The sequence below is a fragment of the Oenanthe melanoleuca genome, chromosome 2 (genome assembly GCF_029582105.1).
Source record: "Oenanthe melanoleuca isolate GR-GAL-2019-014 chromosome 2, OMel1.0, whole genome shotgun sequence".
In the NCBI taxonomy this organism is placed as follows: Eukaryota; Metazoa; Chordata; class Aves; order Passeriformes; family Muscicapidae; genus Oenanthe; species Oenanthe melanoleuca.
In genome coordinates, this window is record NC_079335.1 from 81,349,687 (window position 1) to 81,364,751 (window position 15,065).

Genomic DNA, 15,065 nt, shown 5'->3' on the forward strand with positions numbered 1-15,065 from the left:
ATGAAGTTCAAGACTGAGGCAGTAAAATGAGAAGGGAAAAAAAAAAAAACTGGTGAGCAGTCAATCAGTTTCTCTGTATGTGGCCTTCGTCTTTACTGAGAAAACAATACCTCAGGCTTGCCAGGTGTGAAATTTTTAGTTCATCTTTGCCATGGAGTACATCTCATTTTTTCCTTTTTAAGACAGGGCTGTGAATGGATGATGGATGAACTGTAGACTCATTGTGTTAGAAATACCTATTTCATTTTAAAAGCTCAGCCCCTCCTTGTCAAGGCAGTGGTTCCCTCTTGTAACAATAGAAGAAACATCATGAAGTCATAGTTCAGCTACAGTGAAAGGCTTCATTCAAGGATTTAATGAATAGCAAAGGGAAATGTGAGAAAAATAATGTGACAGCTAAAAACTTTTTGTTATCCCCTCCTTTGCTGTCTTTAACTATAAAATTTTCTGCATTTTTAAGGTTAGGTGAGAATTCCCAGTGCAGGAGGAATAATTTTCAGCTGAGGGAGGTCTTGAGGATGAATTTGTAGATTATAAAGAGACAAATAATTAATCTCAACTAAATTGTATAGTCTTAAAGATGTGCATTTTAGAGAAGCTGTTGCATCACATCTGGTCCTTAAACAGCTTCAGTTTTACAATTTCTAGGGAATAAGAAAATAATAAATATTTGAAACAGGCTTCTGAGATGCAGTATATATTTGCTCTACTGCATGCTGAAATGTCTTTACATAAAATTTTATGAGAAAATGAATTTTCATACAAATACATTGATTGGATGGAGTTTGAATTTGAAATTTGTGACAAGCTATTATTTTGAAAGTGATGGTGATTGTTAAATGTCAATGGGAACTAAAGTCTTGGGGCAGTGTTGGGGATATACAAGACTCCTAGGGTCTGATTGCTGTAGTTTTGACATTTAATTCAATCTCATACCTGTCTCTGGTAAGGTCCTGTGATGATACATTGCACAATATTTGCTCTGGTTGTGCAGAGACCCAATAATATCAGTTCAGTAAAGGAAATTGAATATCTGTGAGTTCTCTCACCTCAGGAAGAAAATTCATTGTTTATTTCCTCTTCCTGCAGGATAAAAATGCCCTGTAAATATATTTCTAGGCTGACACATCACTACACTTTACAAGCATAGTAGCTGTTTTCTTCATGAATTTGGCAAGCTTGTAGCATTAAAAAAATGCCTCCTCATTTCCATGCACCAAAGACGGAAGTAGATACCAGGTAGTTTGACTTGGATATATATTGGCCAAGTCTGTTTACCTGAATCTGAGAAATCTAAGATGGTTTGATCCTCACTTTTTTTTTTTTTTTTTTTTTCTCCTCAATAAAACACTTCCTATCATTATCCCCTTAAAGTTTTTAGGAAGAGTTCAGACTTTTACAGGATAATTCAGAGAGTATAAAACTTCAGTGCTCTCTGATGATCTCTTCTAGCACTAGAAACAGAAAAAGAAATTTGTAGGTGTGTGCAGGTGGGATTGTCAAGCCATGTTGCTGGTTTAGGGATAGCACAGTTTATTTCAATTTTCTGAGTCTTTGCAGAATGAGGTTTAATCACATTTGTTTGTTGTGTTTATTAATCCCATTGCTGTATTAACTGCAAGCTACTAACAAGTTTGGTTTATGCATATATATGGATTTTTTCTTTAAGGTGTATTTGCCCTATTGGCTTTTCCTTACCTGTTTATCCTTTTCATGCTGACATGGGATGTGATGTCTCTTTACTCATGCTGTTAACTAGAAAAAAAAAAATCAAAAATTAAGAAATCTTAACAGTTTGATTTTAAAGGGCTCAGTAATGTAAACTATCAATCTTTCATTTTTCATACTCAGAAATGCACCTTTTTCCCTTTCCTTTCCCTCCCACCCAATAGAGGAGCAGAGGAGACAGTTCTTGAGGGTGTGGTTATCATGAGTTAATTGCAACCCTGAGGGGTTTGAGACACTTGGGTGCATTTCATACCTTTTAGCTGTCCAAGGATGAGATTTTCACACGAAGGCTCCACCCCACGGTATTTTACTTTTATTGCATAAATCTGTCTGTGTGCCTAGGGATCATTTATCATTTCACTAATATTCACCAGGGTACAAACAGTACTGTTCCAGTTCCATTCAACCTCCCTTTTCCTCCCTCCTACCCCTGCTCAAAAAAAAAAAAAAAAAAAAAAAAAAAAAAAAAAAAAAAAGGTTGGCAAGATGCTAAAATTATATAATGGCAGTTCTGTATTTAATGCAGAAATCATACATTATCATAAAAAACTTTCACCCTTGAGTACTCTTTGTACTTCTGAGAACATGATATATGGCTGACTAGTGCACTTAGCAACGATGACTTCATTTAAATCTTTCAGTTTCTGAGAAAGGGATTACTGCCTAGAACCTAACTGGTATGAAAAATACTTTCAGATGCAACTTCAGTTAATATCAGCTTAAATTTGTGTGTGGGGAGAGTACTCTTGCAACATGAGAGGTGCTAAAATCCATAGGAGTGGAAAGTGAAGCACATGCTGAGGTTTTGCATTCATGCCAAAGGTTTTTAATTTTTTACCAATTATAAAATTTTTCATCACCATTCACTATTTACATTTTTCAGCCTTCCCAGCCCAGCTTCTCTGGTATAGTAGTGATTCAGGATCAAAAATTAACTAATTTTCCAAACTCCTATTTGACACTTGAGAAGTTTCCTCTGGTTCTCCGGCAAACAGGCAGCCCCAGTTTGTTTCTCCCAATGCTTTGTGGTCCCTTGACAGAACATTTTGCATCCCAGATGAGGATGCTCAAAGCCCCAGAGCAGCGTGGGGTCAGCACACTGGCCATTAGCTAAAACTCCTCCTGCAGCAGGAGAGGCAGTTCCCAGCTGATGTCAGGGTTATGTACAGCGGAGGATCTGAACCTGCACTATTGTTTTCATCCAGCCGTACTTCACAGCTCTTCAGCGTGTTTCCCCGTGGATAATCACTGCCTGTAATGACCTGTGATCAGGGCTCTCTCGAGTGGCCTGCAGAAGCTCTGAAGATTTCATATTTTTCTGTTCTGCATTTTGAGGGCACATTAGTACCATGACATCTTCTTTGGCTTAATACTACGTGATTCAACTTACAGACTGAACTTGATTTTTTTTTTTTTCTTGCCTGATGGACAAGCTCTGGAAACACAATTTTTTTAGTTTCAATTAAATACTTGTGAATACTGGCTTGCTTGGAAGGACATGGAAACTGAGTATGCTGTTTTATAGAGGCTTGCAGGCATGTAGAGAAAATGTGTTTGGAAGGGAAGATTGGTTGAAAAAACTCCTGAGATAGATTTACATGACTCCTTCCACATTTATCTCTTCTTGAGATAAATGCACCCTGTTGGCATGTGCTTGTGATCTTGCCATTTCTTGACTGAGATATCCATGAGTCATTCAGAAAAGAAAAAGCATGATTGAAAAGTGCTAATTGAAATAAAATATTTGCATACAATAGGGACGTGGCATCTGCCTGAGCTATACATTCTTTTAAAACTGAAATGCATTCGTTCACTATTTTACAGACTTCACCTTATTTGTCAGATTTGCTGTTTCCACTGATCGTGTCCAATGACTTGTTCAGTACATTTTGGCAGCATGGTCTTGTCTTCCACAGTGGTTTTCCAACATGCCTCATCATGAGGCTGCCAAGTTCACCTTGAAAGCTGACAAGGCTTTTTATGCATTAGTCAAGTCTTACTCAAAGCTGCTCTGAAAGGACCTTTTCTGGCACCTCAAGTGCCACCCTACAGTACAGAAAGAGAGAAGCACTACATTGGAGAGGTCAGTATGGTCTTTTGTCACTTCTAGCGCTGCTAGAGACAAAAACTGCAATTCTGTCACACTGCACAGTCAGGGGCAATAAAGAAATGCAGTGTTTGTTCTTAGGGGTGAGAGGGAAGACTCACAAACTTGTTGAGTTTTTGTGATTAGTTGACTACCATATTCCTTTTTCATGAATGACTTACCTTAATGCTCAAGTGAAGAGCAGCTATTATTCCTAGTCCTTTTATCTGTGTCAGGATCCAAGAGATGGGTGAGGAGCAGGGCTGAGGTTAGGGTCGTGGGTTGCAGTATACAAATCAGTTGCAATGTTCTGCTTTGATTTACGATCACCATGGCTCATGAGTGCCAAAGCTGCTTTTTAAAATTTATGCCTATACATTGTTTCCTGAGAGTTTTAGTGAAGAGGCTTTAGTAGTCCATAATAAATGGAAGAATAAAGTAGGGCAAAGGGAATACTAGCAGAAAAAAAAAACCCAGACTGATTTATTCTCTGAGAGTATCATCCTGCTTGTTCAATAAAGTTTAACCAGAGGGTCTCATCCCTTTAAGCTCTCTGCCCCTTGGCCTTTTCCCCCTTACCTCCACATACCTGTTGAGACACATGTTTTTTCAGATTTCATCCCACAGGTTTCTTCCCAGCCAGCCACCCACATCCTTTTAAGACAGATGAGTTGATTATCTAGAGCACTTTATGTGGGGGATCGCCTTGGAGTTCAGTGTGCTCACTGTCACACAGAAAACAGCAGTGTTCTCCCTGAAAGGATGCAACTGGAGAAGATATAAGGCTTGTGGTTTCCAAAGTACTGTAACCACATTAAAATCTGAGCACTAAAAGGGGGAATAATAGGGTATTCCACTCCTGTAGCTTCCTAGACAGATGAAGAATTATCACAGTCCACTTTGAGGTTGTAATTGCTACACTGAGTTTACTGAAAGCAGTTTCTACAGGTTTATTACATGATTCACAACAATGCCATCATCACCTGTACTTGTGGATGCTATTAATACCCATATTTTAAAATTAATCATATGTAGTGCCTGTACATGCACTGCAGGTAAGGGCATTAGTGCTCCTCTGCTAAGGTTCACCCACTTTAGCATTTCAAGGGGTGTGGGTGGATTTTTTTTGGTTTGTTGGTTGCAATTTTAATAAATTTGAAGGATTCAGTGGTTTTGTTTCAGGGCTAGTGTAAACCTCAGACCCTTTTATTTAGTTAAACAATGTTTTTAAGTATATTTAAGTAGCTGTTCTCAAGAACAAGTAAAAGGAAAAGAATGTGGCTGGGTTTTGAAATTGTTGTCCTTTCTTTGAGTTAGATTTCAGAGTGAAATTTCACAGAAGATGACCTTATGCATTTGAAGAAAAGGCAATTATTTGGCCCGTTCAAAAAAGGAAAACTGTAAAAAACCAAACCCTGGTGACTTATTTCTTGACGTGCTGTTGCACATTTGTTCATTTTCCCAGTCATTCCTGATGAAGAACCACAGCAGGAGCAGGGAAGGTGGCAGCTGTGGGAGCATGACTTTTGTCAGTAGGTACCTATCCATCCAAATCTGCATCATGCAATTAGCCATCCCAATTTAATTCTTAATGCTTATGCAGTAAAATTGGAAAAAAGAAAATGCTTGGGCATTAATTGCATAGAAGTCTGAGGTAGGCTGAAAGAATTTTAGCTAAAGAGGTGTTATTTTTAATTGATGTATGGCAAACCAGAAAGTAGGACTAGGTCTGTAGAGAAGTAACACTGAGAAGCATTGGAAGTCATGGCAAATAAAGAGAGAATATGGACTTATTTAGGAAAGTGAGTGGACAAGAAATAGGCCTGAAGTGATAGTGTTTATTTAGAAAATGTGTTTCTGTGGTACTTTTACTGTTTCAAGGGTAAACTGTGCACAAAAGGGGCAGACATCATTTGCCTTTTGAGATGGAGTGCTTAGAACTCTTTTGCCACAGGTGTTGGATTCTGAGCTCCCCTGCCTGGGTGCTTCAAGGCAGAGGTTGTTCCCTAGATGGAATCACAGCTTGTTAAGGCTGGAAAAGACATCTAAGATTGAGTGGAAGCACTAATCTAGCACTGCCATCTTCATCACTAAAATATGTTCCCAGATGCCTCATCTACACGTTTTTTAAATGTGTGATTCCACCATTTCCCTGCTGTGCCCAAGAGAAGAAGTCATCACTTTTTTCTGTGCCTCTGTGTGTGTTTATATGCACATGCTTATTAATTTCCTCAAAAACTCATGTTCTCATTTGTCTCCCTGAAGTCCTGTTCTGAAAGCTCCTTCTCAAGTGAAGCACCACCATCTGCCACGTGTGGTCAGAGCTGAGAACCTCTCTGCCCTTGGGCTCTGATGGTGATGATTTTTGAGTAGCTGACAATAAAAGAGAGCTAAGATAAGTTGTTGCATCATGCATGGTTTAGGAGTGCTTCCAGACAGCATTACCTCAGCTCCACAGTGGAATGGTAACTTGTTTTCTTGCAGTGACTTGGCTGTGTCTTGGCCCCTGCCAGGGCCTATATTCATGGGCAGTCTATCTGATTGGGTTTATGGGCTCATTAATGAGTAATACAGGCACACTGATGTAATAAATTTTTTGTCTTGGAGCATCCCTATGAAACAGGGAAGCTCCTTCAACCCTTATTTAGCTGTTAGGAAGCAATTCTTCTTGTTCAGAGAAGGAGAACACTCCTTTAATTAAATAATTAAATAATAATTTAATAATTAAAAATCATAGATATTTCCAAGGAGTAAAAGGTTAAAACTTTTGTTAAGCCTAGGGATGTTTTACCTTATGCCTTGTTAGTAGGAAGTACAATAGAGTCAGGCAAGGTGGTCATTGGCAAAGTTTTGGGTTAATTCTAGCTCCTAGGCAATACAGAAGCTCTGTCAATATTTGGGAGGGTCCACTGTGTTTTGCAGTCTTGTTGGTCGGGAATGCAAAGAGAGGAGAGACTGTTGTCAACAAAGCTTTGCCATACCAGATTATTGCTTTATTCAGTGTCAGTCTAGCCATTCACTGAAAGTATATCAAAATCACAAAGCATATAAATAGTGAAGGTCTGGCTGCTCTTTCTAGGGATTGCAGTTTTTTCTTTCTTTTTTGCTTGTGATGATGCACACTGCATCATCACTATTGTGAAAAGCATCTTTCCATGTGTTCTGAAAGCATCAAGGAAGTAAGAATGATAGTTTTTTTAAAAGCTTCAGAAGTTAAAAAAAAACAAACCCAAACCTATAGTATAGTTGTCATGTTAGGATTTTAAATAACCTGTATGTTTTAAATTAATGTCTTTATATGTGAAAGTGAGTAAGAATGGTGCTAGTTCTTTGGAAGTGACTGCATTCCCTGCATGGATGTTATTCATAGCTCTCTATTCCCCTGGTACATATAAAGCAAAATGAATTGGCTATCTTTTTACATCTCCCTTTGAATGTTCTCTAGTGGCTCTGCAAGTTGCCCCTTTTTGTCTTTCTATTAAATAGCATTTAAAGCTTCTGGCACAGCTGGACTTCAGTGTGTAAGAAAGCTTTCAGAGTATTACAATGTCATTAGCTATTGAAACTGCAGTACTTGAAACATCTAAACCCATCCTGACTTTGCTGCATGTGGCATGTGCTTAAAAGTTTGGGTACATGTGCCTGTTGTTGAAGCTATCCCTGAACAAAATCATGCTGACAATGAATAAAGAATCAATGCTGCTTTTTTTTAAAAGCTTCTTTTCTAATCTCTGTAATTTGAAACTGAAGACTTAGAACAGTGGGTCAGAGATTGTTCTGCAAGATAAATCCCTTGCATCACATAACCCTGACAACTCCCCAGTTCCATCAAATTAATAACAAATGGATGAGAAGATAAGCAAAACTAATGGGGAGGTTACATTTTTGTGACAAAGGTTTATGGCCATACTGAATCTCATGTACTGTGATATCCCTCCTCCTTTTCCTCCTCCACTTTGGTATTTTTTTTACTATCAGATCTGAGCATTCCTCTATCTGAAGCTCTTCTGTGGAGGAGATATGATGAATAGCAAGCTGAACTGCACATCTCCAAAAAGCTGCTGTGAATAACCCTCTACTTTTCTAGTAGAAATTACTGATTTTTTGTAAGGCCAGGCCTCATTCTTGCACACTGTACATCCACATTCAGCTCCTTGGATGCTGCTGCATGTTTGAAGATTGACACACACTGCTGTAATCCCATCTCCTTCTCTCCTTAAAATTGTGCAATAATGGAGTTTGGCAGCAATGACTGAATGTCATCTGGGCTGGCTCTTTTCACAAAGCAGGACCAGCTCACAGCAGGTGGCTCAGAGTGATGTCTGATTGAGTTTTGAGTAGCTCCAAGGGTGGAGATGCTATGGATGGAGGTGCCAAAGCCTTTCTGCACAACCTGTTTCAGTGTAAGACCACCAATGGTGTGAACTTTTTTTTTTCCTAATATCTAATTGTAATTCCACATGTTCCAGTTTGTGTCCATTGCTTTTTGACCTGTCTCTGGGCAGCTTTTAATCCAGGCTGTTAAATTGTCTTGATTGACTGCAGTAGATAGGCAATGAGCAGAGGAGTAAATAATTTGCAAATTGCTTCTATTGGTGATCTGGTCCAAACAAACCTTTGAATCTAATGGTCAAGACAACTGTACAAGATATAGGAGACTGTGTTATTGAAATAGAGAATGGGTATTCCAATTGAAGGATTGTGGCATCAAAATTTTGAAAATAATAGGGAACTAGTAGTTCTTCTATAGATCTTAGCTGGTCACACAAAAACCAGCAGGCTGCTTTAGAGGCAAAGGTGAACATGATGACCTTGAGAGTTCAATTTACAGCTACCCCTGCATTTTGCCAAGGAGGAATCACTTGCTAAAGAAACTGAATAATGAATCCAACTTTCAACCCCTACTGATAGGGTGCCAGATAAATATGAAACTTCACCTACTCAAGGAGTATTTCTCCATGCTTATTCTCTGCTTTGGGTAGATTTTGTTTTTTCTCTTTTCCACCCAATAAAAAACAAGTAGCAGATTTTGCTCCTAGGAGTGAAAAAGGGAACCTGTTTTAGTAAAGCCAAGTTATTTATCTTTAAAGATTATTTCAGTAGCTTTGCATCAAGAATTTGAAATTAACCTGGGGGAGAGTTGTGAGAAAAACATATTCAAGATGAGTAATGAGAAATTGCTGTGTGAACTTATGCTGTGGAATATGTTAGTGGGGCTCTTGGTCCTGATCATTGAGTATTTCAGCTGCACACAGGAAGTTTTTCTAGAACCAGAAGATCATCAGGGATCAGTTCAAATCTCCAAACAGCAAAAAGGTTATTTTTGTGCTTTGGTTTGGGCCTCCACAGCTAGATGTGAAGGTGAAATGCTGGCTCACTGATGTCAAAGCCAAGCTTTTCACCACTTCAAGAAGTCTCTCCAGTCACACAGCCTGCAGCACAGAGTGGGACAGAGCCACAGTGAAACTCTACCAGGGGACCCAAATGTAAGCACTGGTTTTATCACCTGCACTGCTTATTCATTTGCATCACAAACAACTTGAAAATCCACATTACCCAAGCTCTCTTGCTGCAGCAATATTGTGAATGTTTTAGGCTAACATAAATTTTAGGAAACAATGTTGACTTCTACTTCCACTTATAAAATCTTTTCTTTGCTAATTCTTCACTCATAATCATGTTGTCCAAATACTCTAATTTTATACAGATAATTTTTTTTTTTTTTACTGTCTTGGTAATGAGAGAACAGGGAAATAAAAAAGAAAAAACATAAATCTACAAAAGGCATGTTTATTTTATCCAGAATTTCAGTCACTACTTTTTAAGTTTACTTCTGTTTAGCTAAGAAATTGAATAGGGCTTTAATATATCCAGAGTATCACCTAATACTAATCAGTTCAGAGCTATTGAATTGATTATTATTCTGTATAGCAATATCTGTAATTGTTTGGGGGATTTTGTATCTTTCAATTAGTTTTTTTATTGAGTGAAAGGACAAGCATTCATTGAGTTAAGAGGTTGGGGGGCAAGAGGAATTGTCACTTTCTCTTAGAAGCTTACCTAACATTTTCTTTCCCATCCCCTAAACACAACTCAGCTCCCTCAGATTCTTTATATTTCCTAGAATCTCTAGGATTTTTTTTTTAGTGTGTTAGGACTTTACAGGAATTCTTGGCCCATAGTCTGTACTAGATTTAGCAACTGGAATTTTATGCTTTACATGCCTGTTCCTAGGGATTGAGCAGCTTGTTTACTGAGATGATGTAAGTGATCCCAGTGGTTTTTATTGGCAGTGGAAGGCACACTGAATATTCAAAGCAAACAGAATTGATTTTAAAGAATGCAAAAGAGTAACCACTGTGAAACCTGTGAGACTTGAAACATTTCTGAGCAGTTTTTCTGCTTTGTGATTTGCTTTTCTGATGTAAATCTTTTTTAATGACCTGATACACATATTTTCTTCTTCGATAAACCTAAAGAATCTACCATAGGTTTTTTCAAAAGAGCAAAGATGCTTAAATTGATGTTATTGTTAGGTTAGCCACCTTTCCTTTTACAGTGAGAGAATAATAATTTACATTTATATTATCCTGTTTCCTCCTAGGGCTTCACATAAGCTTCCCTCTTATAACACCAGCCTTCCAGAAATCCCATCTTCTGAAACTGGGAAGATGATAAGGAAGAGATGAAATTTCAAATAATTTTTTATATTCCTTATGTAGGGCATTGAAGCACATTCTGCTAGCATATGGTTTTCTTTGATTGAAAACTAATAGTTAATATGATCACAGCTTGTCTGTTGGATTGTTCCAAATGACAATGCAGAGATGAATATTCCCACAAAGCCAAAACTATGTGTGCACTAAATGGATAACTTTCAGGGTATCACCATTGCTGACACCACCACTTTTGTCAAAAGCAAGTATTATCAAGTCTACAGTCTTATATATAGTGTTTATGACATGATAGGCATGTGGTCTTGTGGAGGGTAAGACCCATTTGTTTTCATTTAGATAATTTTCAATAAGATTTAAATCTTCTTGAAGACCATGCTAAGCTTGATTTTGAATGATCAGTTGGGAAACATCCTATTCAAAGCATTGCTCTATTAAATGAATATCTCTTGAAGAGATTAAATCTGGTGATTATAAAGAGAAATAAATGGGAGGGGGGAACACAAGAGTTGAAATTCAAAAGGTAGAAACCTGTTCATAAATCTCATCATGAAGGAAGTGGTACAGTGTATTTGTGTTGTGTCCTGTGCTTGCAGAAGTGTTGTGACTAATGAAAGGATGCTTTTCTTCATTAAAATTTTATCATCTCTTGGTAAACCTTGCTGTGGAAATTTTTTCTTGACTAAGAATGTGCTTGAAATGTACTGTGCTAGGGATGAATCCAGGAAAGAAGATACTCAGTTATGTAGAACTCTCATGTTCATAAGGAGTTTTGCTGTTTAGTGTTTGAGGAAATTCTGCTGGGTGTTCAGAACCTGAAAACCTGGAACTTGAAGTACTTTGTCAGGTGTCTCCTTGTTTTTCTTTGTCCTCTTGTAATGGCACGCTCACCACTACCCACTGAGTGGAATAAATAGATATACCTGAAAAATCTACTTTTATAGTATCTCCAGAGATCAATGATAACAACTGCAAAAGTGTGGTGTCCCCACTGGACATGGATGCCAAGGTACAGACCAAGTTCCAAGAAGACAATTTCTGTTTTGTTGGTATGCCATGATTTCCCTTTGGCACAAAATATGTCCAAGGAGGCCAAAGTATTGGATCCATTGCTTCAATACTCTTTGAGAAAACTTTTAAAGTTTCTGCTGGGTAAAGAAGCTGCTTTCCCTTGGTCCAGTCATTACAAAAATCCTGTGCTTCTTTCAAAACAAGTTGTAGTTGCAGGTCTTGCTTTGTGCAGTTGAGAGTAAGAGATGGATTTTTGGGAAAGAATGTCTTATGTAGCTCAATTAAGAAAAGAGTGTGTGTAGATAGTTTCTCTAAAGTATGATCAAGAGCCTCTCTGTTATGTTTTCTGCTCTGACTCATCGCTGTCTATTGGTGTAGAGGAAGAAAATCTTCCTAATTCAGACACTTAAGAAGTTTGTCATAAATAAGACAGTTTGAAATCTCTCATCTGTAAGTATTAGCTAAGCTCTTTTTTCCCACTGGATAAATGTTTTATCTTTCATAAAGTAGGACTTGGTTTTAGCCTTTATACACCTACCTTTACAATAATATCCATGAAGTTTTTACTTTTTCTAAAGTCCGAGCTCAGTGAAAGTTATTTGTAAGAGTAACATCTATTGAATCTGGTTCTGTATTTGGTTTCTATAACTCAGTCCTTTTTTTTGTGTTTTGCATACATGTTGTTTTCTCTTGCACATCCCTTTTAATGAAGCTCTGCTTTTTTTTAATTTCTTTTTTTTTTTTTTTTTTTTTTAGCTTCAGTCTTTCTGCTAGTCTTGCAAAAAATAACATGTATAAGGAGAGGGGAATTATGTTGTAAGGGATAAGTTATCACCTTTTCCTACTCTGCCCTGATTTATCTATAATCTAGTATTTTATAAAATCCTTTTACATTTTTAACTTTCAATTAGGATCAAATTAAAATTTGGGTTGCTTATATCTGTTTTTGTAATGTTACTGCCCCTACCTTCCACAGGATCTCTTAACAATCCAGAATTGTTGGTGTTGGATGTTTGGTGGATACAACAATTTTTAAAATTTTCCTGAATGCAATTTTGTCTAACCTGCACTCAAAAGGAAATGTATTTAGTGGACTAAGTCCTGACCCTGGTGAGCAGCAGTCTGCAGTACAAAACAGGCACAGAACTGGTGGTTTCTGCTTGGGGACACTCAGCCCCAGTCGGAGTGGGGGCACAATTACCTCACACCCCAGGGAGTGTTTTCTGAAGGTGGAGGCTGAGGTCACTCATCAGGCAATAGGGAAAACCATCTCTTGTGAAACTGGGCTCTACACCAGCCAGAGACAGCATTTCCCAGTGCTGCTGGGGCCCCATTGCTCCCTCTGGTTAAGAGGTTCTGTAATCTGGGATCTCCTAGACTGCCTCAGTTCCATGTGCCATTTGCTTTGTAGCAGAATGTGGAAGCAATGATTTGCATTTCAGGGTGATGTTTTAGCAGGTTATTTGCTGGAAACAATATCTTGATATGGGTAAATTCCTGATTCTGCTGCAGTTATTATGAATTTTGCCTTTCATTGGAGAGCAGGGACATGTGATTAGTGCACCAGTTTCTGTTTGTTAGTACATTCTTGACTGTACCATTTACTCATTAAGATGCTTTTCTAAGAGTTACTCTGACACTGAAGTTGAGACCTTAAGTGGCTGTCATCTTTGTGCCAAATGGATTAAAACAAAAAATGCACAGCCCTTCTTGGTAGATCAGTGCTCAATTTCAGCTGGGTCATGCCAGGTTAATAAGACAAAATATCAAGTTTCCTTTTGTGTTTTTTTTTTTTTTTTTTTTTTTTTTGTCTTTTGGTTCAAAAAAAAGAAAAAGGTTTGGTTTTGTTCATATCTTTATTTTGGAGCACAGTAACACAATTTAGATAATTTCATAACTGTATTAAATTAACCATAAGTGAAAATTCAAATTAATCAAATTATTTTTTTCCATCTGCTGTGTAAATAAGCCTTAAACCTCCAGTGGTTACTGAATAGGGGAAGTGGGTTAACAAGAGGAATGAATACAGGGCTATCAGTCTGAATCAGCCAGAGGGGACATAGGTTGAACAATTCTTTGGGTCAGGGCCATGAAGAAGGCTGCTCTAAAAGCCCATTTCCCTTTACTTTTTATAACATTGGCAGTATAAACAGGGAATGTTTTTTCAAAATCTGGCATAAGCAAAGTCCCTGGGTTGGAGAGATGTAGAAAGGAGGAACGTGCCACTGTGATGGGCACTGGTGGGAAAAAATTCTTCAGAGTCCAGGAACTTTGTCCAGGAACCTCCAGAAAAACAGCCTGCACCACCAAAAATATGAGTGAGCTCCCTTCTGAGTATATTTTCTCCTGTCTGCAGGCTGGGGTGGCCACGATGCACTTCTTACCTTCAACTTACTTTTTCCAGATGTCTTTTGTTGGACTTTTTTGCTTCCGTAACTGCAAAGAAAATAATATCTTTTTGAAATGCTCTGAGAGCTTAGACTTGAGCCCTGATTGTGGCATAGACCACAAGACAAGGTCATTGTAAAGATAATTACAAGTATTAGAGTGGGGAGAGAAAAAGGAATCTTGGCCCACCAGTGGGTATGAGTTTCTTGTCATACTTTGAAGAATATGTCAGCTGGAGATGTCAGGGTTTTTTTCATACCTCCACCCTTTGCTATCATATCTCATGATCTCTTAAGATCTGTGCAAAAGCCACAGCTCTGGTACACCTTGGTCAGGTAGTGCTGGGAGTCTCATTTGATAGCAGGTATTTCTACTCTTCTCTGAATTTTGATGTATATTTAAATTGCAAAACTGTGGACCTTATTTAAAGTTTGGGGAGGGAGGGAGGTAAGGTTTATACATGTTGGTGCTGTCATGCTCTCTGCCCTATTACTTTTAAAAAATATATTTTGGGCAATTATAACCAAATCCAAGTGTGTCAAAGATATTGAGCCCAAGTGAGTGTTGTGGAAACTGGCAGCTGTGGAGATGAGAGAGTGCCTGATAATGTTCCCACCATGGGGAGGTTTACCCCTTACTTCACGTGGGAAAATAATCCCAGGGAACACCAGTCATTTGGTTTGGCTATTTAAGGAACTACTTATTTATTCTTAGAAATCCTTTGAGGGTACTTTTGTAAACTGAGTATCTACTCTGTGCAAAAGTGTCTAGATGGTCTGTGGCAAGTGATGTATTGCTTTGATTGGTTGTACATGATTTTGGCATGTTCTGGTGCCCTAATAAAATCGGTGGGTTTTTATTTCTTTCTCTCCCAAGATTTCTTTTGACCTAGCAGAATACACTGCTGACGTTGATGGGGTTGGCACTTTACGGCTCCTGGATGCTATTAAGACCTGTGGCCTTATCAACTCTGTGAAGTTTTACCAAGCCTCCACCAGTGAACTTTTTGGAAAAGTGCAAGAAATCCCGCAGAAGGAGACCACCCCTTTTTACCCAAGATCGCCTTACGGTGAGGAGCGCTGATGGTGTGTGTGCAGTGTCTGTCTGTCTGTCTGCTCTCCTGCTCATGTCTCAGGGCTGAAGTAATTTGGGTGTGAGATTAGAATGATGATAGAGCT

General features: G+C 38.3%; 1 protein-coding gene across 3 annotated transcripts in view; it reads left to right on the forward strand.

Annotated features, from left to right (window-relative positions):
• Positions 1-15,065, forward strand: part of GMDS (GDP-mannose 4,6-dehydratase) — a 398,015-nt gene that overhangs the window by 136,313 nt on the left and 246,637 nt on the right. For all 3 annotated transcript variants that reach the window (XM_056484705.1, XM_056484706.1, XM_056484707.1), the window contains one exon: positions 14,764-14,956. In XM_056484705.1, the coding sequence (XP_056340680.1) occupies positions 14,764-14,956 (193 nt within the window). The remainder of the gene's footprint in view (positions 1-14,763; positions 14,957-15,065) is intronic.